The sequence below is a fragment of the Eimeria necatrix genome, genomic scaffold (genome assembly GCF_000499385.1).
Source record: "Eimeria necatrix Houghton genomic scaffold, Enh_scaff159, whole genome shotgun sequence".
In the NCBI taxonomy this organism is placed as follows: Eukaryota; Apicomplexa; class Conoidasida; order Eucoccidiorida; family Eimeriidae; genus Eimeria; species Eimeria necatrix.
The window spans coordinates 1-24,860 of NW_013652291.1; the positions used below are offsets into that span (position 1 = coordinate 1).

The 24,860-nt window shown below is 53.0% G+C and overlaps 6 protein-coding genes across 6 annotated transcripts; 3 read left to right on the forward strand and 3 right to left on the reverse strand.

The window, feature by feature from the left end:
- Positions 1–1,362: 1,362 nt before the first annotated feature.
- On the forward strand, positions 1,363–2,556 carry ENH_00056110 (CTP synthase, putative; the record flags this gene model as incomplete). Its single annotated transcript, XM_013579287.1, has 1 exon — positions 1,363–2,556. The coding sequence occupies one exon, from the start codon at positions 1,363–1,365 to the stop codon at positions 2,554–2,556; it is 1,194 nt and encodes a 397-aa protein (XP_013434741.1).
- A 2,753-nt stretch (positions 2,557–5,309) lies between these two features.
- On the forward strand, positions 5,310–8,758 carry ENH_00017830 (nucleoside-triphosphatase, putative; the record flags this gene model as incomplete). Its single annotated transcript, XM_013579288.1, is given in 5 exon segments — positions 5,310–5,976; positions 6,279–8,150; positions 8,252–8,310; positions 8,316–8,481; positions 8,655–8,758. Coding segments are annotated over 5 exon segments (2,868 nt in total).
- A 1,865-nt stretch (positions 8,759–10,623) lies between these two features.
- On the forward strand, positions 10,624–11,752 carry ENH_00017840 (hypothetical protein, conserved; the record flags this gene model as incomplete). Its single annotated transcript, XM_013579289.1, has 2 exons — positions 10,624–11,028; positions 11,234–11,752. The coding sequence occupies 2 exons, from the start codon at positions 10,624–10,626 to the stop codon at positions 11,750–11,752; spliced, it is 924 nt and encodes a 307-aa protein (XP_013434743.1).
- A 796-nt stretch (positions 11,753–12,548) lies between these two features.
- ENH_00017850 (hypothetical protein, conserved) lies at positions 12,549–13,298 on the reverse strand (the record flags this gene model as incomplete). Its single annotated transcript, XM_013579290.1, has 1 exon — positions 12,549–13,298. The coding sequence occupies one exon, from the start codon at positions 13,296–13,298 to the stop codon at positions 12,549–12,551; it is 750 nt and encodes a 249-aa protein (XP_013434744.1).
- Positions 13,299–13,484: 186 nt separating this feature from the next.
- ENH_00017860 (alpha-galactosidase A, putative) lies at positions 13,485–13,812 on the reverse strand (the record flags this gene model as incomplete). The annotated part of the gene is given in 2 exon segments (XM_013579291.1): positions 13,485–13,679; positions 13,684–13,812. Coding segments are annotated over 2 exon segments (324 nt in total).
- A 534-nt stretch (positions 13,813–14,346) lies between these two features.
- ENH_00017870 (SNF2 family helicase, putative) lies at positions 14,347–23,780 on the reverse strand (the record flags this gene model as incomplete). The annotated part of the gene is made up of 11 exons (XM_013579292.1): positions 14,347–14,617; positions 14,851–14,981; positions 18,657–18,731; positions 18,976–19,095; positions 19,478–19,760; positions 19,908–19,996; positions 20,256–20,360; positions 20,619–20,722; positions 21,024–21,811; positions 21,975–22,387; positions 22,740–23,780. The coding sequence occupies 11 exons, from the start codon at positions 23,778–23,780 to the stop codon at positions 14,347–14,349; spliced, it is 3,420 nt and encodes a 1,139-aa protein (XP_013434746.1).
- Between the last annotated feature and the right edge of the window lie 1,080 nt (positions 23,781–24,860).

Below are 24,860 nucleotides of genomic sequence, written 5' to 3' on the forward strand. Positions count from 1 at the left end.
CCCGGGGGCCCCCCGGGGCCCTCCCCCGGGGTCCCCCGGCCGCAGGGGCCCCCGGGGGGGGGCCTGGGGGCTCGCCCGAGGGGGGAAGGGAGGGGGCCCCCGAGGGGGGCCCCGGGGGGGCCCCCGGGGGGGGCCCCTGGGGGGCCCCCGAGGTGTGTTTGATAGAGGTGGGGGGGACTGTTGGGGACATCGAAAGCGCAGTTTATTTGGAAGCAATTCAGCAGCTGAGTCGGCGAGTGGGGCGGGAGAACTTTTGTTTGGCGCATGTTTCTTTTGTGCCTTTTGTGGGAGAACAAAAGACCAAACCCACGCAGCACGGAGTTCGGGTGGGCTTTTGGGTTGCTTTTTTGCTGCTGCACTTTGCTGCAGCTGCTGCACTTTGCTGCTGCTGCTCCCTTCGTCTTCTGCGCGAAAAACGGCAGAAAATGACCCCCGGGACGCCCTGCTGCTGCTGCTGCTGCTGCTGCTGCTGCTGCTGCTGCTGCTGCTGCAGGAGTTGCGGGGCGCGGGCTTGTCTCCGGACTTTGTGTTTTGCCGAAGTGAAGAACCTCTTTCGGAAGCAGCAAGACAAAAGATTTCCCTTTTTGCGCAAGTCCAGCCACAAAACGTGAGCCCCCTGCTGCTGCAGCAGACCAGTGACGCGCTGCATGAGCAGCACGAGAAGCGCTGGGCTGCTGCCCTGCTGTTGCTGCTGCTGCTGGGAAGCAAAGAAGCAGAACTGCTGCTGCTGCTGCTTGGCTGAGTTGCTAAGGCTGCTGTTGCTGCTGCTGCTGCTGCTGCTGCTGCGCTTCGCAGGTGTTTTCTGTGCACAACTGCGAAAACATTTACAAAGTGCCTCTCATTCTGGAGGCCCAGGGCCTCTCTCGCCGGCTGGTAGAGGTGACTATTTGCTGCTGCTGCTGCTGCTGCTGCTGCTGCTCTCTCTTGTGTTTCTTTTGCTTCTTTTTGGCTTCAGAGGCCCCCTGTCTGCAGCTGCTGTTGCTGCTGCTACTGCTGCTAGCCCTTCTGTCTCTCTTGCCTCTTTCTAATCTTCTGACGCGCTGTGTCTCTAGCTGCTGTTGCTGCTGCTGCTGCACTTGCTGCTGCTGCTGCTGCTGCTGCTGCATAGGCAAGTGCGTGTCGAGGTGTCCCGCAGCAAAAGCAGCAGCAACTGTATTTAAACTCTGTAAATTAGTTAATTTAATTGAATATGGAAATAAATAAATATAGACAAATAAATATGTACAACTAAATACATATTATGAATAGACATCTGCTGCTGCTGCGCTGCTGCTGCTGCTGCTGCTGCTGCTGCAGCGCCTGGGTCTGGAGGCCTCTGGGCGTCGCCGTGACGCAGCAGCATCTCTCGAGGTTTGGCGCCTCATGGCGGAGCGTCTCCGCATAGTCCCCCCGGGGCCCCTCCCGGGGCCCCTCCCGGGGCCCCCCTCTGGGGGCCCCCCCGTTGGGGCCCCCTCGGGGGCCCCCACCCCCTCGGGGGCCCCCTCCGTGGCTTCCAGCGGGGCCCCATCGGCGGCGCCGTCAGGCTGCGCGTCTGCATGCGGGCCCCCCAGCCCCTCGGGGGCCCCCCTGGGGGCCCCCCTGGGGGCCCCCCAGGGGGCCCCGCTGGGGGCCCCGCTGGGGGCCCCCCTGGGGGCCCCCGGGGAGCGTCCGCGGGTGTGCATTGGGATTGTGGGGAAGTACACGGGGCTGCAGGACTCTTACTTGTCAGTGGTGAAGGCGCTGGAGCACGCGTCGATGGAGGCGGGGGTGGAGTTGAGTTTGCTTTGGATTGAAAGCAGCAGTTTGGAGAGTGCAGCAAACGCGGGGTTTGCTGCAGCGTGGGCAGCACTGGCAGCAGCAGCAGCAGTGGTGTGCCCCGGGGGCTTCGGTGACAGAGGCATTTGGGGGAAGGCTCTGAGTGCGCAGCACTGCCGCGAGCAGCAAAAGCCCTACTTGGGGATTTGTCTTGGCATGCAAACTGCAGTAATTGAATTTGCAAGAAACGTTTTGGGGCTGCATGCAGCGGACTCTGAAGAGTTCAACCCCCAGACTCCCCACCCGGTGGTGGTGGCCATGCCGGAGCACAACCCCGGCCACAAGGGCGGCAGCATGCGTTTGGGAAAAAGAATTACTAAAATTGAAAACTCCGAAAGTCTTGCTGCAGCGCTTTACGATAAAAGAAGTGAAGTGGCGGAGCGGCACCGGCACCGCTTCGAGGTCAACCCGGTGTACGTACACCGCATGGAGCAGGCGGGGCTGCGCTTCGTCGGCCGCGACTGCAGCGGCAGCAGAATGGAAATTGCAGAACTAAAAGACCATCCTTTTTTCATTTGTTCGCAGTTCCATCCCGAGTTCACTTCCCGGCCCCTCAAACCCAACCCCCTCTTCCTCGGGCTCGTCCTTGCTGCTGCTGGGCTGCTGCAGCAGCGCCTCCAGCGAAACGGCGGCGTCCTCAGGGCCGGGCAAATCTACGCCGAGCTGCTGCAGCAGCAGCAGCAGCAGCAGCTGCAGCAGGAGCTGCAGCAGCAGCAGCAGCAGGAGCCGCACAAAAAGGAACTCGCCACTGACCCACACTGACCAAACACATGCATCTCACTGACCTCCCAACTTGCTGCAGATGCACACAATGCCTCCTGCTGCAGCGGCAGCAGCAGCAGCAGCAGCAGCAGCAGCAGCAGCAGTTCTTGCTGCTGCGGCCCTCGCCTGCGCCAACGCCAGGGAGAAAAATTGTAGACAAAACTTGGAATGAGAAAAAGCTCTTCGAGACTAAAGTGGAACTACAAATTGGGAGAAAGGACTAATTGGGGACATGAATGTGTGACCGCAGGAACACCAGCAGCAGCAGCAGCAGCAGCAGCAGCAGCAGCAGCAGCAGCAGAGTGTGAGGCGCAGCTGTGTGTGGGCCTTTGCGTGTCTTTGTGCTTTTCACAAATTGAGTTTTGTCTCTTGTCTTTCCTTTTGTCAACAAACGACAGCAGCTAAAGCTGATTTGCCCTTTGAAAAAAAAACAAAAGTGCCACCCAAAATATAATTTGAATATTTTGCAAAAAGTAAAATTAAAATACAAAAAGGAAAAGAAATTGGAATTTAACCTTTTAGAGACTGGAGACATCTCGAGGCACATTAGAAAAGTAAAGCTCTTATTTGCTGCTCCGTGAAGCTAAAATGATCAGCTAGCTGCAGCACTTGCTGCAGCACTTGCTGCAGCACTTGCTGCAGCACTTGCTGCAGCACTTGCTGCAGCACTTGCTGCAGCACTTGCTGCGGCACTAGCTGCAGCACTTGCTGCAGTACTAAGGCCGGGCTCCACAGAGCCGAGCTCCTCCAGCTGTTGCTTCAGCAGCTGCTGCTGCAGCTGCTGCAGCAGCTGCAGCACCTGCTGCAGCAGCAGTAGCCATGGGGCTGTGGACAAGCTGGCCGCCCTTTGGGCCCAAAGGCTGCTCGCAGGTCAGCAGCAGCAGCACCCTAGGGGCCTCGCAGCAGAAGCAGCAGCAGCAGCAAAAAGGGCCTGCTATTGGAGCTGCAGCAGCAGCAGCAGCAGCAGCAAAAAAGCCCTGCCCCTGGAGATGCAGCAGCTGCCTGCGGGCGTGGGTGTGGGGCCGCAGGCTTGTGCCTTTAAAGTGTTGAAAGTTTTGTCTAAATGCATTTAAAAACATTAAAAGTTTGGACAAAGTTTGTCTTTTAGGAACATTTATCTGTGTGTGTGCATGCATGCATGCATGCATGCATGCACACACATTTCAGGTGTATGTTTATGAGTATTTTGAGCCACTTTTCGGGCTTTTTGAAGCAACTTAAGGATCCTGAGAATCCCCATTCTCAGTTCTCTCTTATTAAACAAAAAGAAAGGCTTTTTTGTCCTTTTGTTTCACGTTTTGAAGCATTCCCGCTGCTGCTGCTGCTGCTGCTGCTGCTGCTCGCAACAGAACTGCTGTGCGGCGCTGCAGCAGCGCCTGCAGCTAACTGGCGGCCTGCAGGCAGCTCAAGCCCCAAGTGCTTCCTGAAACTCGAAAGTTCTTTAATTCGATTTAGAGCTGCTGCCGCATGCAGCAGGGGCTTCCCGGGCAGCAAATTAAAGAATAAAAAGGACTTTTTGCTGCTAGAGCGCTGCATTTTGCTGCTGGCTTTTGTCTTTTGCTGCTTTTCTTTGTCTTTGAATGCCCGTCGCCCAAACGCGGTCTGCGGCGCCGCGGCGGCGCGCGAAAGCCCCCAAAACCCGAAATAGCGACAAATAAATAATTTAAATTAATAATTTTGAATATTTAAAACAAATTTGAAGAGAAAATTCGGGAAAATGCCGGCGAAGACAGTGCGGGCCATGTGGGCCATCGGTCCGTCGACCGTCGGCCCCCCGCGGCTCGGCGGCGCGAAGGCTGCGGGCTCTTGGCGACGGAAACTGCGGGAAACAGCCAGAGAAAATATAATTAAAAGATATTTTATGAATTAAATTGCAAAAAAGATGCATTTTGCACTTTAAAGAAGGAAAATTGACGGAGAATGATGCAGAACTCGCGCCACGGACCAGGGCTGCGAGGCTGCGACCGCTAGTGGCTGTGCCCTGGGGCCTCATCGGTCTCAGTCTGAAAACAAGAAAAGGGAATAAAGAGAAATAAATAAACTTTTCCATTTTGTTCTTTGTCTTTGTTGCTGCACAGCGACGGCTGTAGCTTCTACTGGGTTTGTGCTTGCGGCCACGGCTGCAGCTTCTCTCGTTTCTGTTGCTGCTGCTGCTGCTACTGCTGCAGCTGCTGCTGCTGCTGCTGCTGCTGACGCCGCACACGGCCTGTCTCTTTGCGTTTTGTTTGGATTTTGCACTTTTGTGCTCTAAAGTCTGAAGGCGGCAGGGTCTTCTTCTCCCTCCGCGTCTGAGTCCTCGAGACTCCAAAGAAGGACATTAGGGGACCGGCAGCGCCTCAAGAAGGCAGACAGAAGCATTTGTCTGTCTCCATTTGCAAATTAAAACTCTTCTTTATTCTTTTGAAATTCAAAAACGGTTCTGGAGAAGTCCCTGCGGATGCACCTCAGGTGTACGTACACCCCAGCCTCAGCCCAGTGCCCCGGGTCACTTGTTGCAGCTACGGAGTCCCTGCAGCTGCAGCAGCAGCAATAGCGCTGGATGTGAGCACAGCAGCAGCTTCACTTGTAGCAGCAGCAGCAGCAGCAGCTGCAGCAGCAGCAGCAGCAGCAAGCTGAGCTTTGTCCCGCTGTAGTCGACAGTAGTTGATAAAAGATAAGCAGATTGCATGTTTGTTTCGCTTCCTGCTCAGGCTCCATCTTGCAAGACAGCGCAGTTCGTCGAATTCCTCCACTTTTCATTTCTTTTTTGCAGCATGACTCATAAAATGAGGTCCCGTCTTGCTGCTGCTGCTGCTGCTGCTTTGCTGCTGCTGTGCGCGGCAGCTGGCCCCAGCCCCTCCTTCGCGCTGCAGCTGCGGGTCTCGCCCTCGCGGCAGAGTCAGGATGACTCCGCACTAACTGCAGAGCTGCCAGCAGCAGCAGCAGCAGCAGCAGCGCCAGCAGCGCCAGAGCTGTCAGCAGCAGCAGCGCCAGCAGCGCCAGAGCTGCCAGCAGCAGCAGCAGCAGCAGCGCCAGAAGCGCCAGAAGCGCCAGAGGCGCCGGCAGCAGCAGCACCAGCAGCGACCGCAGCAGCAGCAGCAGCAGCAGCACCCCCAGCAGCAGCAGCAGGTGACTCGGAAGCGGATGCGCAGAGCCAGACAGACACTGCAGAAGCCTCGCAGCAGCAGCAGGACCAAGGCGTCGAGCCCCAGCCACCGCAGCAGCAGCAGCAGCAGCAGCAGCAGCAGCAGCAGCAGGAGGCCGAGGAAGCAGCTGCAGCAAAGGCTGCAGAGGACCGCGAGGCTGCGCTGAAAGCAGCAGCACTTAGCCGCGTCAGCAAAGCCACGAGCAGCAAAGACTTGGTGGGAGTTGCAACTGCTTTGAGTTCGCACTTGCACGCCGCCACAAAAGCTGCATGCGGCATTCAGCCTTCAGCTCCAAGTGAGTTTTTTTTCTTTTTTTTTCTTTTTTGATAATAAGAAACATTTAATTATGTTGCAGTTTTGGAAGTTAGACTGTTCGACATAAAGTGCTATTTGCTGCCTCGTTTTCCTGTCTTTTTTTCGTTTTTCGTTTCTTTTCGCGTTTGCTGCTTCCCCAGCGCTGCCGTTTCTGCATGCAGCTGTTCTGTGTGTGCAAGTCGAGTTTTTTTCTCTTTTGACTTGAATTTCCCTTTCGGAATATTTAATTTTGTGAAAATAATCTGAAACTTGGATTTCTTTCGAGTTTTTTGCTTGCTGCAGCGGAGCCGTCGCAGCTGACGGAGCTGCTGCTGCTGAGCCGGCAGTGCCGGCACTCCTCAACTCCAGTGCTGGTGGTGGACGGCGGCAGCACGGGAACTCGGGGAGTTTTGTTTCGAGTGAGGTCGGAAAGCTGTTTCGGACTGGGCCGGCGGGTGTTGCCGGAGAGTCTGCGGCAGCTGGAAGAAGGTCCGAAGTTCGAAGGGCTGCGGCAGCTGATGGAGAAGTGGCTGGACGAAGCAGCAGGTCCTGGCTGGGCTTCGCGGGCCGTGGATTCGCATGCGCTGCTGCAGCAGTTCCCGCGCATGCGGCAGCAGGCTGGGGACCTGCTGCGCAGCGTGCTGCGCAGCGGCGAGCAGCTGGTGCAGAAGTACTTCTCCGAATATGAACAAGAGGAAGCGAAGACTGTGGGCATTCCCGTGCTCTTCTTCAGCACTGCGGGAGTTCGAGACACTCACGACTGGTACCGCCGGGGCCTTTTTGCTTCTTTCATCGAAGCCATCAACAGCTACTCCAGCCCCCAAGGCTTTGTCTTCTTCACCAACGAAGAGTGGACGCGGCCCATCCCCGGAGTCGAAGAAGGCATGTTGGCTTTCGTGGCTGCGAACCAGCTGCTGGGCCGCTTCGAGCGCGCCAAACGAATCAAAGAAAACCTCGAAAAAACCCAAACTCCCGCGGAAAGGAAGCAGCTCGAAACCCTCCTGAGCCAAACCCTCACCAGCATCGTCGAAGTTGGCGGCGCCTCTGCGCAAATTGTCTTTCCAGTTTACCGAGTCGGCAGCAGCCCTTCTTTCGTGAACACCACCAACTTGACCACTGGGGGCTACTTGAGCAGCGACTATCCCAGCGTAGACATCATGTCCACTTCGTACATGCAACTTGGCGCCAGCAGCGCCACTGGCATTTTCTACAAGTCGTACTGCAGCAACCCCGACAACCTCCGCAACGGAGTTTGCCTCAACCCCTGTCTTCCCAAGGGTTACCGGCAAGAGTGTTCCACGGGGGATGTTTCGATTTCCCCGGAAGGCACTGTTGCTGTTTCGAAGCAGCTGCAGCGCCAGCGCCTGAAACCTGCAGCTTACTACTGCACATCGACAAACGACGAAATTGCAAAAAAGGCTCTCAACCGCCTTTCCTGCATTGCTGCGGGAATCAATCCTGAACAGCCTCTGGAGGAACGCCTCGCCATCGAGGGCTGCAACAAAATGGAAGGCACGGGCGACTTCGCTGCATGCGCTGCTGCAGTCAGCAGCATACTTCTCGACCCCCCCCTCCCCCTCCCCGCCAACCAGGAAGCCTCCTACACTGGCTTCGACACTGTGGGACAAATTTTCGACTTCATGTCCACAGAAGCCCCCATTGTCATCACCGGAAAAGCCCTCGTCTTCCCCATTCGGGACCTCCAAAAACTCGGACTCCTCAAACCCTCTTTCCAGGGGGACCCCTGCGAACTCAAAGAAGCAGCCACGAAGTACTGCAGCGCCCCAGTCGTCCGAAGCGCCTCCGGCGCCCTCGTGCGCCAGCTGCAGCCGCAGCAGCAGCAGCAGAAAGCGGGCGAAGGCCCCGTGGAGGTCACGGTGAACAGCGTGAACCTCGAGAACTGCTTCAAGCTCGGCATGAGCCACGGGCTGCTGCGGCTGCTGAACAAAAGCAACATCCACCCCTCCAAGATCACATTTGCCATCGACATTGAAGACCCCATCAGCAAACAAAAAGTGGGAGAGTACGGCTGGCCCCCAGGAGCCATTCTGAGAGCCATTCTAAACCAAAGAAAGTGGAGCACTTTGGCTTACGAACTTGGCAAAAACCACACAGTGCGGGACCGGTGGAACGCAGCGCATCCGGCCAGCGAGCAGCAGTCTGAGGAAAATGTCAGTATGTAGCACTGCAGCAGCGCCAGAGACTTTATTATTTATTTGCAAGTTGCTGAGGCCGCAGCTGCCACAGAATGCAGAGTTGCCGTGCACCCGCGGAAGCAGCACGCCGGCAGGCCTCGGCACAACTGCGTGACAACCAGCAGCTGACGAAGAGCTCGTGAGAGCAGCAAAGACAGCCATCTCACGAGCCATAGCAGCAGCAGCGGCAGCAGCAGCGGCGGCAGCGGCAGCAGCAGCAGCAGCAGCGACAGCAGGCAGTGTTCGATTTTCAATGTTGTATTGCTACGGGGAGAAGCTTTCAAATAGAGAGAAGAGAGGCAGACCACATGGTGCTGTCTCTATTTTTGTGTTTTTTCCCTGTCCTCTCTTTTTCTTTGTCTTTGTTTATTTCGTTCACGGAAAGCAAAGGCCGTACACCGCATATTGTTTTTAGCAGAGGGCAAAGGGCTCCGCCCCCCTCGCCAGTTGTCTTTGAATTTTATAACTTTTATTTGCAGCTTGGGAGAGACTTGCAGCCTCCACGGTACCTTATTTTCACGCAACTTCTCCAATCATGAACGAGACGAAAGAGAACAAGACGGAAAGAAACAAATGAGCAAAAGATGAACTAGTCGCATGCAGAGGCAAAGGCAGCGCACAGAAGTCAGAGGCCAGCAATGAAAGCTGCATGCAGCTTTCCTGTTTAGCCTCTGACATAAAAGAGGGAGCAACTCGTAGAAAACGACAAATAGAGAGTGTGAATAGCTGCAGCACTTATATACAGAACAAGGTAGAAGGCAGGCAACTGCAACGTTGCGGCTCAAAAAAAAACATGTATTCAAAAGAAACGTGAACTGGGGGAACATATATGGTACACTAGCGTCTCGTAGGGTAGATTACACCCACACTTAGAGGCGCTAGACCCACATAGGTAGAAACGCTGATTTAAGGTTTCTCTAGCGGCCTGAGCAAGCTTGAGATACTCTCGAAGTCCCACTAAGCTGATTTCGACAGCTAGCGACGGGGACTAACCCTGTAGGCCCCTTCATTTCATGTAGGTCCACTGAGGCCTGAATAATTCCTAACTATTTGTATTAGTAACTCAAAGCAGCACATCGCACTCAACACCCGCTCAACACTGTGGGATGCGGGAGTGAACCCCGCAAGGGACATTGCCACCCTCGTCATTTGACTTTCCAAAAGCCCAACTGGCCCAGATGGTAGACTGAGAACCGAGGCAGTCGGCAGGTGTGCATTCAAGGGGGCTTGAGGCTTTTCTCTGTTATTTTCTCTGGCTAACTGGCGGGTGAAGTCCGCATCAGTACAGGACCTTGCGGGATCAACTGCTCCGATTCTACTCCCGGAAAACCGGTTTAATATGCTTTAGTTTGTTTCTATACTCAGTGTATATCACAAAGGGCCAGGAAAAGGCAATTATTGGCTGCCGGTAAGAAGGTCATCTGTCCGTCGAGCGCCTCCCGCGTCAAACTAGCAGCAGCTGGGTGAAGGCTCGCCAACTAGTAGTTCTGCCTTAAGTGCGAGCCCCACTTAGCGTTTAAATTTTATTTGCATTTGTTTTTACGACAGAGGTACATCATCCGGGCGAGCCTCGAGTTCCCAAGATGCTCTTAATTGGACACTGTCTCAGGGGCATCTTCCCTACACCCAGCCCCAAAGGGCGTTCTGCTGCCATGCAAGCCATGAGGCTCAATCGACTTTGACGCCATGAGATATGTCATTAATTAGCTGCAGTGGTGCTTTCCTATCAGTCCACTCTATTTTGTTCCCCGGACCTAAACTAGTTCTAGTGCCCGGCGCTGCGCTTCCCAGTCCACCCCTGCTGCAGGAAGCTGCTGCTGTTCAGTGTCCTTTTTTCTTTGGTTTCTGCCCTTTAACGGAATTGGTCAAATTGAGTTTAGTTGATAGGAAAATAGCGTTTTTTGAATATTTGCATATTAAAACATATTTTACTGCCGGTACAGACATATCCTCCCGGTGCCATCTCGCATCACTCTTCGTCCACTGGAGCCACTTGCTAACTTTTCTGGTAGTTCATCTTTCAGGGCTGTCCTTGCTCATCAGCGATTGCGATTAATGGCAGCAGAAGACCAGGTACCCAGAAGGATCCTACGCAGAGGAGGGGGAGGCGGCTTCTGGTTTCTGAACTGAAACGGCGAGTGGCAGGGTGAAATCCAGGTTCCTTTGGTGCACAGTGACTAGAAGTGTGCGATCTTGATAGAAACTGGCTAGAAAAGGAAGCGGACATTTCCGTCGCGCTATTCTACACTTATCCCTTTGCTGTTTCTTGCCTCGTTTCCGTGCCTCCGTTCTCCGGTTCTTCGTTTCACTATGCCTTCCCTGTAGTGCTGGCTGACGAGCACTGCCCACTTCTTGTTTCTTTGCACTTCCCACTGATCCGTTACGGCCATTTGGTCTACTGTCTACCTTTCTACTAATTTGTGCATCTGCAACAGTTCGTTTCGCGACTCACCATGGTGACTTCAAGGGCTCGACGGTGGCTCGTTTGCTCCTTCTTCTTCCTCGTAGTCTGCAATCATGTTCTCGCTGAAGAGCCCAACACTTCATTTCTCCAGTCTGTCTCCAGACAGGAGGACAAAAAAAAGCCGCAGCAGCAGCAGCCGGAGCCGCAGCTGCAGGTAGAGCAGCCACAGCAACCACAGCAGCAACAAGATCCGCAACAGCCGCAGCAGCAGCAGCAACAGCCGCAACAACCGCAACAGCAGGAAGTGCAGCAAGGTCCCATCTTGCCCGGCAAGGAAGCAGAGGTTGATCGCATTCTTGCCAGTCCCCCGCGCTTTTTCCATAGTCTTCTCAGTGCTGTTCCCCTGTCCATTTACGGGAAAGACAGAAATGGGAACTACTTGGCTTTTTGCCAAGTGAGATGCAAGCTGCATAGCATCAGTGTTGCCTGCAGCTGATCAGTACTGCATGCAGCTGTGGACTGCTTTTTCGTTGCTACAGGTCTTTTGGCTGTGCATGACAGAGTGAATCGGCTCTTCTGTAAGCCTGAGTCTGTCACAGTTTTGCATTTGAGTTAATAGGGCGTGTTTCATTAAAAAGTGTTTTTGTTTTGTGTTTCAGAGCGGCTCCATCGTGTGGGATGTCGTGGAGAAGATGACGCACGAGGAGCTGAGTGACTTCATTCGTTACTTTGCGCTTTTCTTCTGGAAACACGTGGACAAGAGGGCCAGCAGCGAACTGACAGTGGTCATAGACGCAGGGGGCTTTCCGTTCAGGAAAGTGGTGAATGGCAGCGTGAAAATGGTGCTGGATTCCATTGTGGAAGGTCTAGAAAGCACAGTGCCGTACGTGGGGGAGCGGGCGGGGCAGGTGTTTCTGATCAATGTGCCCTCATTTCTGAATCCAGTTATTGTTCTCGTCACCAAAATACTAAGAAACGGTGTCAACCTCACCTCTTACGGCAGCCGCAGCAGGTGGGAGCCGGCCCTGAAACAGCATGTGGGCGAGCACCACCTTCCCAGGGAGTACGGCGGCACCAACAGCACCAAGCTGCAGGACTCTGTGGTGGTGAAGTACATCAAGCAATCCGTTGAAAAAATACTTAGAAGAAAGGCACGCCATGCAAACAACCCGAAATAATACCACGTTGTGTTGTGGAGTGTTGAGTTCAACGTGACACGGCTATGCTTGTCTGCACGTGCATGTCGCACTCGCACTTGCTGAATAGTGCTATTTTATAATCAACTGCAACGCACGTAGTTAATGGGTGGGGCTGCCAGAAATAACGCTTCGGCGCACTTACTGGGTGGCGGCTGCCGCTGCCAACACCGCCGCCACTTTAAGGGCGTGGCCACCCACCCGTTATTTCAAAAGTCCTCGGCTAAAGCCGGGGAGTGGGGCACTCACTGCCCCAGAGGGGGCATAGGCGCCGACGTTGCCAAATTGCTGCCTCGACTTGGCAGCATATGCGCATCTTGAGTGGTTTCAAGCAGTAACAGCGCGGTAGAGGGGAGCTGTAGCGCCAGGTAAAGTGCCACTGACAAATAGGCTCTGTGGCACGGAGAGAAGACGCACTATGCTAACTTAGGTACACCCTGAATTGAAGTCTACCACATGCAGCAAATGCCCAGACGCGGACAGGTAAACGAGGTGATAGAGAATGAGACAAATATGTGGATACAACTTTAAAACCGATATTGCACGAAAGACACTACCGTGCTACAAAAGTCTGCGAAGTGCAGACCAAGACACGAGCAGATAGCTGTACTGGAGAGGGAAGCAGAGATTTTCTTCCGGCTGAGTCCATCTCACGATTAGAGCTGCCTTAGAAGTGGAGGATAGACAAAGGCCTTCAGAGAAGTCTTCGCTTCGGAGCAGCACAAGATCTGCTGGCAGTCGCTACTGCGATTGGTGCTGTCGCCGTTCTCAACGTATTTTACTGTGCATGGGGCCTCTCCACCAGACTCTCTGTGTCTCTTTCTTTTCCCAAATTCTTCTTGCGTAGCTTCCTAATCAACAGAGCTCTCCAGGCCGCTACAATGCCCATGCACACCAACACAGCCATTCCACACAGAAGCAGCCAGGCACCGCCAGCACTTCTGGTATTATTCGTGCCGTTGCTGCTGCTGCTGCTGCTGCTGTTCGCGAGTTCATCTGCTTTGGGGTGCCGAAGGCCTGTGCTTGAGCCTTCCTTTGAGACAGAAGATTCGTGAGGCTGCGCGTGTGCCTGCGTGTGCGGAATGTTCGGCTCCCCGCTTTGCTGCTGCGGCTCTTCGTGGCTATGTTTGCCATATGGGTGGTGATAGTGATGCCTCTTTTTGTGGTGCTTGTGGTGGTGGCCTTCGTGGTGGGACCACTGTTGTTTTCCCACATCCGTATCTGCTGCTGCGGTCGCGCTGCCACCCAGAGCCGACGCGAGAACCACTGGCAGCAGCAGCCCAAATACGGTTTTAAACGCAGAATCAAAGAGCCCATTATTTTTTTCTTCATTTCCTGTTATTCTCCCGAACCCGCCCTCAAGTCCATCGACACTCTTTATCTCTCCTGGGTTTCCTCTGTGCAGCAGACGGCTGCCCCCAGTGAACAGGGGTGCAGATCCGCGCTTGTGCAGCACATCCACTGTAAGCAGGCCCCCAGTGCTGCTGCTTTCGTTGCTGCCTTCCTGGAAAATGTGGGGGTTAAACATTAGCGAAACCTCTTCATTTTCAGCTCTGCAGCAAAAGTGAAAGGAACATAAACACGAGACAAGCAGCTCCTGGCTTCGTAGTTGCCCAAAGGGGAGGGCTTAAAACGTACAGGATATCTGTCTCTTCCTGTTGTGTCCGGCTGTACCGACAGAAGCAACACAAAGAAATGCGATGCAGCTCGCAACTTACAGATCATCAGTCAGTTCTACCTGCAGCAGCACTGCCCCCAGCTGCTGCAGCGTATAGGTCAGCGTTTGCTTGTCATCTTTGGCAAGCCGACGCTGCTGGGTTTCCCAGGCCTGCGATATCTTGAAGGGCACGGGCTTGTGCAGGTTGCACCAATTCATTATATCCGCATGCGATGCTTTGATAGAAAAGGGCTCACTCCTCCAATTTAGAAGAGCTATCACGTGGTCGCCATCTGCCAACTGCCGAGACAGCACGGAAACGCCGTCGGCGGCGGAGATACGGCGGACTGTACAGAGGCAGATATGAAAAACTTGTCCTTGTCATCTTTTGTGGTTCTGTCTCTGGCTTACTATCGCAGCCAATCAATTAACTGAACCAGACTAAAGGAATAGGACAGTGAAAGGCCCGTAAGGCATGAATACACGCTGAACCCATTTGGTGCATGAAGTGTGGTGACGAACCTTTTCCCCTCATCGGATCTGCAAAAGCCGCCAGCAGCACTTTGTCCTCCAGCAGTCTGGCTGAGGCATATACGAGTAAGCAGGACAAGAACAGTGTCTATGCAGAGGCAACTAAGCTCTTGAAGCACTGTAGGGCGGAGAAACAGGAACTGATGAGACATATACAGCACAGATGCGCAGAGCGATCCCTATCTGACTGTCCACGCATTTACCCACTTTGCATCTTAAAGTCAGCGACACTAGAGGCTTGGACGGAGGCACGAGAGCCAAGGACAGCCTGAGGCAGGAAACGGTGTCACCTTGTATCACAAAGGTATCGAGACAACAGAAAATGCTGCGGGCGGCAAGCATTCAGAACTGCCCTGTCTCTCTTTGCATTTGATGTGCCTTGTTGCATTCAACGCTTCATCCAATATAGCTGAGACCTCTCTGTACGGTGGCTCCCGCTCACAGCCACTGCTAGATTTGTCTTTAGCTGTGCCTCCGATGACGGGTCCGACCACCTCCTCTGGAGTTTAGGACTGCCTCTCCAGCTGGCATCTTCACCGTGGGGCTGTGCAAGTAGCCACGAGTCCAGCTCAGCCGCTAACTGTGACCCGCCCTTAACTGCTCTTCCGTTATCTATGAACTCGTCGCACAATAAATGGAAGTCCTCAAAGTCTTCGTCACTGCAGCAGAAAGAGAAGGCAAAGAGTCATGTACATTTCAAGCGCCTTGCGAGCAGCACACTGGACAATTTTTAGAGTGGCTTTCACACCCCTAATTTTGGTTTTCAGCTCCGGCTCTAGCCACAGCCTAATTTGTGGATTAGGTTTTACAGTTGCAAAATGGTTAGCAACAGATGCGTTGAGCTTGCATTGACTTAATACTGAGGTCAATCCGTTTTTTCATTGCATCTCACTCTTCACTATTGGAAGATTGCCTTGTCCATGAGCAAAGCAGCAAAAGAGGCGCCCTCTGGGAATTCACCGCTTTTCTCCACTCTCTAAACTCTAAGAGAGCCTGCGGAGTGCTGCTGGCGCACGAGTTCAGCTGCAGCGGACGCACGCAGCCACTGTTCATGCAGTTTCAGGTATGAAACAAACTAGACGAACTTCTGCATGTTGCTTTTACACCAAGCTCGGAATGACAGGAAAAAAAAGGCCTTTTACTGAACTTCCTAAAGTGAAGGAATCCCGCGCTCGAGATAGATCAGGTACTGCTTGGTGCTTGGTGCAGGCGTCAAAAGCACGTTAGTACTAGGTTAGCCAATCGCAAGTGGGGTGTCTTCACCACACGAATTAGCGAATGCACTTGCCTTCAGGAAGTCGACGCCCCAGCTAGTAGCTGCACGCACGATATCCGAAGCCTCGATCCTGCGTTTCAAAGGCAAAAAGCAAACCCTCACATTTCAACGAAAGCAGAAAGAATGGCGGTATCTAAGTTAGTTACTCAGTCAATGACGCATTACTAACAAGTAGCTCATGTATCAAGCACTGCGGTCAAAATATTAATGCATGGTGTACCAATAAGTAATGGGAGCCTAATAGCATCATACATACAGAGACACGCAGCACTCAAGGGCATTCTTTGCAGGCAAAACAACATGAACCGTCAAGAGTGAAGGTAAAAGGATTAAAATGTGCATTGAGGTGCACACGCCATCGCACTGCAGACGGCAAAATGTGTGATGGAGACTACTGACTGCACTGCTTTAACTAGCGTGACAATACTGCTTATACGCATCGTTTTTGAAAGAAAAACACCAAAACGGAGAAAAATGCTCGGTGGCTTTCTGGTAGAGTGCTGAGCTATGTAGATGTCGGAAAATTCGTCCACTATCAGTGGCAGTGAAATTAAGGATTACTTGTGGGAAGCTATGAGTCCGTGTGTGTATAGGAAATTTAATGAATATTTAATTTATCTTGTGTAATATGTATAGCGGAAGGGAAAAAAGGCTAACCCGTATGTGTTCGGCTCGTGTTCAGGACAACTTTCTGCTGATACAGTGAGACCGAGACCGAATAGAAGTCCTCGCAGATGTACCAAAGCCGCAGTTCTCGCAACACCGCCAGGAAAAAGACTGTCATTAGTCTGAATAACTTGTTCTTCTTTAGTCTGCGTGGCAGTAGGCTGTGCTGTGCGTTGCTTTGCAGACTTCAGCCAACAGCCGTCTACCGCGTAGTAGCGTTTGCCATGCTTGTAAGCGGAGGAAGCTGCAGCATCTTTGGCGCAGTCTGTGATAGCCTGATTTGTCAGTACCCCATTCTCGCAAGTCCCGGCTGGGCAATGTGTCACACATAACATAACGAATATCGCAGTACAACCCCGCCCTGCTGGGCCTATTTTTGCCTCACTGTGCAGAATGAAGTTTTCTAAGGCTCTTAGGGGTGGTATCTTGGATGCATACACGCTTATTGCTTGCTTTTTTGATTTAGTACTGCTTGGGCTATTTTATATTCAGGATTAGAGGAGCTCCGTGTCAATCTGAAACTCACCCGCCCAAGATGAAAGAAACCATCCTAAGAACCCATCTCCTCTACTCCCATTAACTTGAGACGTTTGTGAAGTTTCGAAACCAGTAAAAAGAGACCAGTGCAATGGGCTTTCATTTTCTTCTAGCTCTTGGACCAGCGGCCCTTCCGCGACTTCTTCTTTCACGCTTAGATCAAGAACTTCGTCTGCCTCAGTATAAACGCCCGACGGCGCAAATAAATTACGACTGAGGGATTGCACGGGGAAAGCTACTATAAGAAAAGCTAGAAAGCATAAAGGCTCGAAGCGGGCAAGCCGCGAAAGAAAGCGAAGTTGGGAGATTCTCATGGGAACGACGAGACCTGTCGGCCGCACTAAGTCAGTTCTGCTTCCAAATGAAAAACAGCAGCAAAGCAAAAAATATTCTGTATAAATCAAAAGGAAATGTTAAAACATGAAAGCAGGCATCAGCCGGCCCTGAACGCGAAAATGTGCAATGCCGGTCAAAATGGTTTGCAAGTGGTCGGTGTCTTCCTGACCGCACGGTGGACCGTGGCCCTGATCTAGCCTTCCCATGCCTTGAAGTACATTAAACAAATGCAAAGTATGAAGCCGTCTTGAAAAGCTGCTTGAAATATGTGTTCAGGGCGACGTTCTTGCCCTCGGCAAACCCCCCCCACACACACGCTCCCTGACCATCAGGTGGCGAGAGCGGCCTTGATGGGCCACTGCTTGACTACGGGCGAGGAAGAATACGCATTCGCCCTTGCTAGTAATAGTGTGAACAAAACCATTTTTCCTGTAATTTTTCTTATATTGCTGGGCTTGATCGGTACTTCTGTGGGGATTTGGCGACGTGCGGGACTGTTCACACCTGCTACTGTCATTCTTTCCAATAATGGATACGAATCGCGTGTTTCCAAGCCAGACTACACTGTTTTATCATCTATATAGAGTTTCCTGTCCTTTCTTCAATTTGCACGAGCGATTCTTGCTGGTCGGCACAGCTGCTTATCCTTGTCTTCTTTGCACATGAAACACCGAACCACGACATTTCGGTATCTTTAAAACCCAAGTAGTTTTGTCTCATAGTATAGTAAGCCCACCTCAAGATTTTTACCTAACTTATATGGCTCATTTCGCCACTTCACAGCGAACTATTCAAGAACGGGGGCTCCTCCCCAGCGGCTCCCACAAGCACTACAACCAAGACCTCCCCAGATTGAGTCTCGCTAAAGACCCTAACTGAAGACCTCTCCAATATTAAAAAGACACATCCGTAGCATCCCACACAGCGTTAGGCAGCTAAAGGATACACGTGGCTGAACCTCAGCGCCTTGTGGGGCCCGGCAAGATGTCCCCGCAAATGGTAAAACCCAGCTCGCACGGAGCGACGCCAGAAATGCCACCGCTATAATACTAAACAAGGCGGGCCGCAATATTCGCTTTGTTTCTTCGCCTCTTACGCACCGTCACCCGCCACGCCTCAAACACACCTACTCAACGGGCCACTGTTTTGAGTACTGTAGTATTTCAGGGGCCAACTCTGCTAGGAAAACAAGTTGTAAGATGTCAGTTCCACTCAGGAGGAGCCCGATTGGATGCCCCCTATTCTGTAACGTTTCGAAACGCGGTATCCTGTACAGCAGCAATAGGTTAGGTTGACTTCCACAAGGGGCAGGGCGTAGACTGCTCAGTAGACCTAGAGTCATTTCAGGTTTTGCGCACTGCCCACGTCGACGTCTCCGTAAATGCGGACTAAAAAATACGAAATGAAGGAGGAATAGTTGGCGTGCATCGCACATACGATAGCAACATTAAGAGAGGAAGCGAGCTGGGGACCACGTAGCTCCCAAAAGCAAATCTGCATAGCTGCTATTTCTATGCCTCATGATGAAGTGCATAGACGGTCGTGATATCCTGTACAGTCTTTCGCAATTCACTGTTGTGCTACGGCGTAGCCCATAGACCCCGCGGCTCAACAAACAAGCGGCTGCACAAGTTATCTTAACAAATCTAGTGCCGCCACCACTAAGGACAAAGTACAGGCCAGGCCGTCAACAGGACTACGGAGACGAACTCTTGGTGCCGGGTGGACTCAGGTGCATCAGCGGTTCCATTCCATCAACGCCACCATTCTCGAGTGAATCCTGTAAATAAGAAAAACACAGGTGACGTATTCATGTTGCAAGGAAACAAGACAAAGCGGCAATACAAACTTAAAGGCTTGAACGAGTGCACTAAACGCCTTACTCGCAATATTGCTGCTTGAAGAACTTCCGAGTTGCCTCCGAAGGCGCTGTCCAGATCCAGCTTTCGCTGGCAGCACTGAATATCATGCAGCACATGAAAGAGAGAACATGCAACTCAGCTCATTCAAACTAACTTCTCATGGCAAGAATGTGAGGGCTTGTGCTTCATTTCTATCCATATACTGAATCTAGCCATGTGCAATATGCTCCATCGGCACTGTAACGCCAAGAACTACGCTGAAGATGCTAAAGGTAAAGCTTCCCGCAAAAACATAGTCGTGAGCAACAGAGGCATGAATGCCCAATTTTTCAAGCCGAACCTTGAGAATAGACTCTTCCACTGTGCCTCGACAGCAAAGGCGATAAACTGTCACTTCGTGAGTTTGGCCCAGGCGGTGCACTCGGTCTTCAGCCTGTCGGTCGTTCTGCGGATTCCAGTCCTGAATACATCGCACCATAGCAAAATGACCCCAACTTGTTTTGTGAAACGAAGAATGGTTTCCGCCGCTCATGCACGGTGTTCGAATAGCGAAATCACAGAATGCCATAAGCCATAAGCTGAACTTTGGAACCTCCTTGACCCAACGACAGAGCTGGAAGAGCAAAACAAAATTAGTTTAGGATGAAGTCATGATTTCGAGGCGCAACATAGGTGATAGTACGTCTCGCCCAGCCCTTCGATACTGGCTAGCGTAGGCTACGAAGCCTACAGCTAAGTGTTTTCCTTGTGCCACTTATGACGAACAACACGATGCATCCCCAGAAGGCGGAGTTAAGCCAGACTAAGCTTCACATCGCGCATCCCTAAATTACATTACTGACCTGATCTAGAAGAATGACTGTGCGCGCTGCAGTGAGGTTAAGGCCTTGTCCGCCTGCCTTGGTAGATAAGAGAAAAGCAGTGCATTCTTCAGTCTGATTAAATCCGTCAACAAGTCGCTGCCGCTCTTCCACCACGGTGGAGCCGTCCAGTCTACAGAATCGCAAAGTCGGCATGTGCAGCTGCAGCGCCTCCTCCACAACGTCTAAGAAAGTTGTAAATTGGCTGAACACCAAAGCTTTCTCTCCCTTGTTTTGCACTTCCTTCAGAAGTTCAAAGGCCTTTCTGAACACACATAAAACACACTCAAAACAGCAAAATGCGTCAACTACGCGCCGTGCAAAAAAGACATTAACAGACAAGCCAAGGACGACGACGTGCTGCAAGGCTTCACACCTCCACTGTGGCAGCAGTCTGGCTCTGCTGACAAACCTTAGTTTCGTGCTTTCAAGGAATGCCTCCGCAGGCAGTGCAAGGTCGGCAAGCTTCATGTCTCCCTGTTCGGCTAGCAAGCGAACGCCCTAAAAACAAGGTCCACACAATGCCACACAGAATACACTGCTGCTCCTCTCTACGTTACTCTGTTAAGGTGGCCCTTTGCCAGCACTTAAGCTAAGCCGCTTATAAACACAAACGAAAGCCAGGAACGGAGTGGCCCCATGAGCAAAGTATGGCTCCTTGAAGCGATACAAACCCGACAAAGGAAGGAGCAATTCTCGACCTCAAGAGCTGAGGCAGCATCGGAGCTATCTCTTCATGAAGGCGGCTTAAATTGCCTACTTGGTGTATTTCATAGTCGCTCCACTTGTCAAATTCTGCGCGGATCTTCTCGATAGGATTTCCTTTGAACCCGTCCACATGATAGGCGTAATGACGCGCCATGCGCTACACACAGCGAGACCACAACAGTCACACACTACAAGCTAAAGGAGATACACCAGTCTTGATGCGGTAGTCTGGCAGAATGAGCCACCCTTAAAGTTACTAGAAGACAGACCAATACATCGGAAGACGCTGGAAGAAACAAGTTCACATGGAGAACACAGCAATACAAAGTGAATTCGCACAGAACAGATAGCAGCGGCCGCCTTCGTGCCTCTGCTGAAGCAAACAAGAAACAACTCATGCAAACTAATTACTCACGTCTTTCTGCTCTGAAGTGTACCGTCCCTGCATCAAGAGCGAATGATTGCATATACGCCGCAAACGGAACAGGAGGCTGCTCACAAAGCGTTTCCCGCCCGCTTCTGTGCAGAAACCGGAAAAAAGACGCAAGTGTACGTGTTGACATCTGCGCACCAATCTTGAACAACAAATACAAACAAACGCATCTGTGCAACAGGCATGACATACAAATACATACAGACCCACGCAGATACCGACGTTTGCTCCATTTCCCCAGGCAAACAGTGTCGCCACATCTATACGCAGACGACTGGCGGTTGCTGCGTCCTCTACCGTTTGAGCCGTAGGCCCTCGAGTCCACGAACTAGAGCTCTGAGGAAACAGATGCCACAATGATGGGCCCCAGGTCTCTTTGACACTCACCAGGTTCTTTGGAATCTCCCTCATTTGCCTGCTGGCCGCTGGAGCCCGTGTCTCCCTTCTGCGCTGCAGTGCCAGTGCCGCTGCGGGCGCTGCTTGTGCTCTGGTCTGCGTCGCCGTCAAGGGCAAACGATTGAGTGAGCCGCCTGAGGGAGAGGGCAAGGTCGGACTCATGCTGCCGAACTTCCCGCAGGTAGAGGGTTTTCTGGGACCCTTCGAGCTCGCACCGCAAGACTATGTTTGTCTTTCTTGGAAGTTCTTGCATCACTTCACTCTTAAGTCGACGCAAAATAAATGGCGACAGCACCCTCTGCAGGCAAGTCACGTCGGCAGGCAGTCTCCCGACTTCGCTCCGCTTAGCCCCCCGAGAAGCCAAAGTCGCAAAGGCGCGGCTTAAGAAGCTTTTGTCATTCGCATTGTCGTTGTTCTCTTCTTCAGGTGTATCCGTAGTTTCCCTCGGCTGCTTTTGCTGCTCTTGGCCGCTTCCGGCACTGCTGCTGCAGTTGCTGCTATTGCTGCCACTGTTTCCCTCGGCCTCTGCGGCTGCAGGGGGAGGCTCCGCTTTCTGTTGCTGCTCTGGCTGCAGCTGTTCCTGCCGTCCTTTTTGCTTGTCTCCCGCCTGCTGCGCCTTGTTGGCCTTGAGTTTCGCCTTTGCCTCGCAAGCGCGTTGGCGCTGTGCTTGCCGCTCGAAGGCGGTGAGGGCTAAGTCGAGGGACTCAGAATCGAACACCGCAGGCATCAGGAAAAGCAGCAAATTGCGCAGCTCTCCAGTTCGATTCTGAATAGGTGAGCTGCTCAAAAAGACAACAAAACATAGCATATCAACGAAGTCAAACGCAGTGGCAAGTGTCCACAGAGTCCTACGTGGTTACGCCGTGGCCGTTTTCGACTGCTTCCGGCATGTTACAAAACTGTGGAAGCTACCCACTGTGCAGCATGCCCCATTACACTTACCCTGTAAGCAGAATGCGCCTTTCACAGCGAGCCATTTTGTTGATGTTCTTATAAACCTGAGAATCTTTGTTCTTTAGCGCGTGGGCCTCGTCTACGACAAGATAAGCGAACGGCCTTAGCTGGCGCAGATACTGAACATCCCATTTGTTTGAAAGCGAATTGACAGAGGCCACCAACATCCGAAACGGCGTTGAACCCTGCAAGCTGTCTATACACTCCAGGGCAATGTTGCGCCGCTCAGACTGTTTCCCCGCATACTTCACGACTCGACCAGCCAAGTGAGGGGCCCAAGTTTCCAGCTCTCGCACCCAATTGTCCACGAGAGACGCAGGCGCAGCGATGAGAGTTGGGGTGGACAAGAGACCGCTGGAATACGCGTAGTTGAAAAACACACAAGTCTGCGCGGTCTTGCCCTGAAAACGCAACAGCCCTAGGAGCAGCAGCAGCATGCATAAAGCCCTTACGAACCAGCTATACGCAGCACTCCACTAGGCCAATCCGTCTCATCTGTTCTACAATATAGCGGCCTTACATATATCTTTCAATTTCAGGCATCTTGTATGGAAAAAATGCCACGAGTGCCAAGTGGTGTAACGTTCTAATGCTGTCATTTCAAGTGGCCTGTACTGTGCCTAGCGAAGGCATCGAGTATACTCTTTAGCTGTGGCAGTATACAAAGAAAGTCTACCCCTATGGCTACACTGGATCCGGCGTTCGAGCTTGCGCGAGCGCGTAGGGCCTGTCGAAGGGTCTGGAGCTGCTTACAAGTCCCATCTCATCTGCAAGAATGCCGTTTCTGTTGGCCTTGTGCATGGAGACTAGCCAGTGGACTCCGCATTTCTGGTAGTCTTTGAGGCGTTCCCAGACCTCCTCGCAGTGCTGCTGCAGGGCCTTGGGAATGCCCAGAGACGTGCGGCAGTGGCAGCGGCCCTCCCCTATTTGCTGGCGGACTTGAGTTTTGCCCTCCTCCGTGGGGCCCCCCAGCTCTTCAACCAACAAGTCGGTCATGGCCTCCGACTCCTGCAGACACAACTGCAGCGCGTCGAGCGACTCCTCGTCGCTGTCTGAAGGCTCGCCTTCACTGGTGCTGCTGCTGCTGTTCTTCGTGCTGCGGCAGGCACTCCGTCCGCCCTTAGAAAGGCGCCCTTCGCCAGCAGCAGCAGCACTGGGCTGCTGCGCTGCAGCAGATGACTCGCCGTCGCTGCTGGTGGCCCCACACGCAGCAACTCCCCCCTTCAGCAATTTGCGCTTCTTGGAGAGAGTTTCCCCGGGCTCCTGTGCTGAAGCAGCTGAAGATGAACTCCTTTTGCTCGCACTGCTGCCCGACTTGCTGCTGCTCTTGCTGCTGCTGCTCTTGCTCCCGCTGCTGCCGTGACTCGGGCGACTCCGGCTCGCCCCGCTCTGCTTGCCCCCGCTGCTGCTCCCAAAGGAAAGCCAGCCCGAGCGGCCGCCCCCTCTGTCATGCAGGGAAGTTCCGCGCGGGGGGGGCGTTGCTGGCTCAGCAGCATCATCTGCAGCAGCAGCAGCAGCAGCAGCAGCTGGCCGGCCATCGGCGCGCGGGGCCTCTGCTGCAGAGGAGGGCGCAGGGTCTGAAGGCGCAGAGTCCTTCGCTGCAGGGGCAGAGGACGCTGCCGCCTCCTTCGCGTCCCTCACAGCAGCAGGAGTGGCAGACTCCGTTGCTGCTGCTTCCCCCTCTCTCTGTGCATCTTCTGGCGAGCGACTGTGGGGGGGTTTGGAGAGCGATGAGCTGTTGTCTGATGTCTGCCCGTAGGCAAAGCGCTGCCAGTCTATACACTCCACCGGCATCTCCTGGTTGCATGCACTCCGACCCAAGTAGCAGCAGTCCGCCAGATGTTTGCTGCGTGGCCAAGCGACTGACCCCCAGTCAGCAAAGGACAAACACCGGCCCCCAGCTACACGGAATGCCCTCCAACAGTCTCAGCTCCAGGAAGGAGTGGATAGCATCAGGGACGACCAAAAACAAAAGAAGCAACGCAATACTACCACCCACTATTCGTGCAACCTCCAAAGTGCAGGGAGAACGCCTCAGAAGCAGAGGGGGCGGTTAGGTGGCGGCAGCGTCAAGGTGGGCTGTGACTGCATATGGTGGGCGACTTTACTTCATTTGTGGCGCCTTTGCGGAAGAACAAAACATATTTCCAAAACAAAAGCGAGCTGTCTGTTTTTGGCAAAACTTGTGCCCTACAGATATTGCTGCAATGCTGCTGCCACCGTAACAAATCCAGACGAAGAATTCAGGGAGAGCCGCTGAGTTATCCCTGAGGCAGCGGGGAGCTGAGAGAGCCACTCAAAAGGGATACATCGAACGGTATAAAAAGAAAAAAGACAACAGGAGAAGCAGTGGGTTTCTTATTGTGAACTACAGCGCTGTTGCCGCCCTAGAGGTGGGGAAGTAGAGGCCGTTCCAGTGTAGGAAGTGGAAGGCCTGGAAAGGGCTAAAGGCGCCTGAAGACGGCCTTCACTGTTCGCTAGAGCCTAGTGCCTTTGTCCTGTAGGAAGACATGTTGCAGCAAATGCAAAGAGGTGAAGCAGGGGTCAGTCAAGTGGGGCCCCAGGGGCTGGGGCCACCTCCACTGCACAGGGGACTTGAGCTTTTTGCACGAAATGTTCCTCTAGAGAGACACCCGAACACTTATTTTAATGGTACTGTGTATGTTGATTTGCTTATTTACGTACGGAGGTGCGCCCAGGCGCTCTGCTTACGCTCTGTGGAGCTATGCGCAATCATCCCATGCCACTCTTGTTGCGGTGCACATACAGTCACTGGGGGAAGTGCTGCTTTGATTTCACATTGTTTCACGTACATTGAGCCTTAAGACATGTTTTCTCATGATCATCTGTTCAGATTTCACCATCACGTTCCTG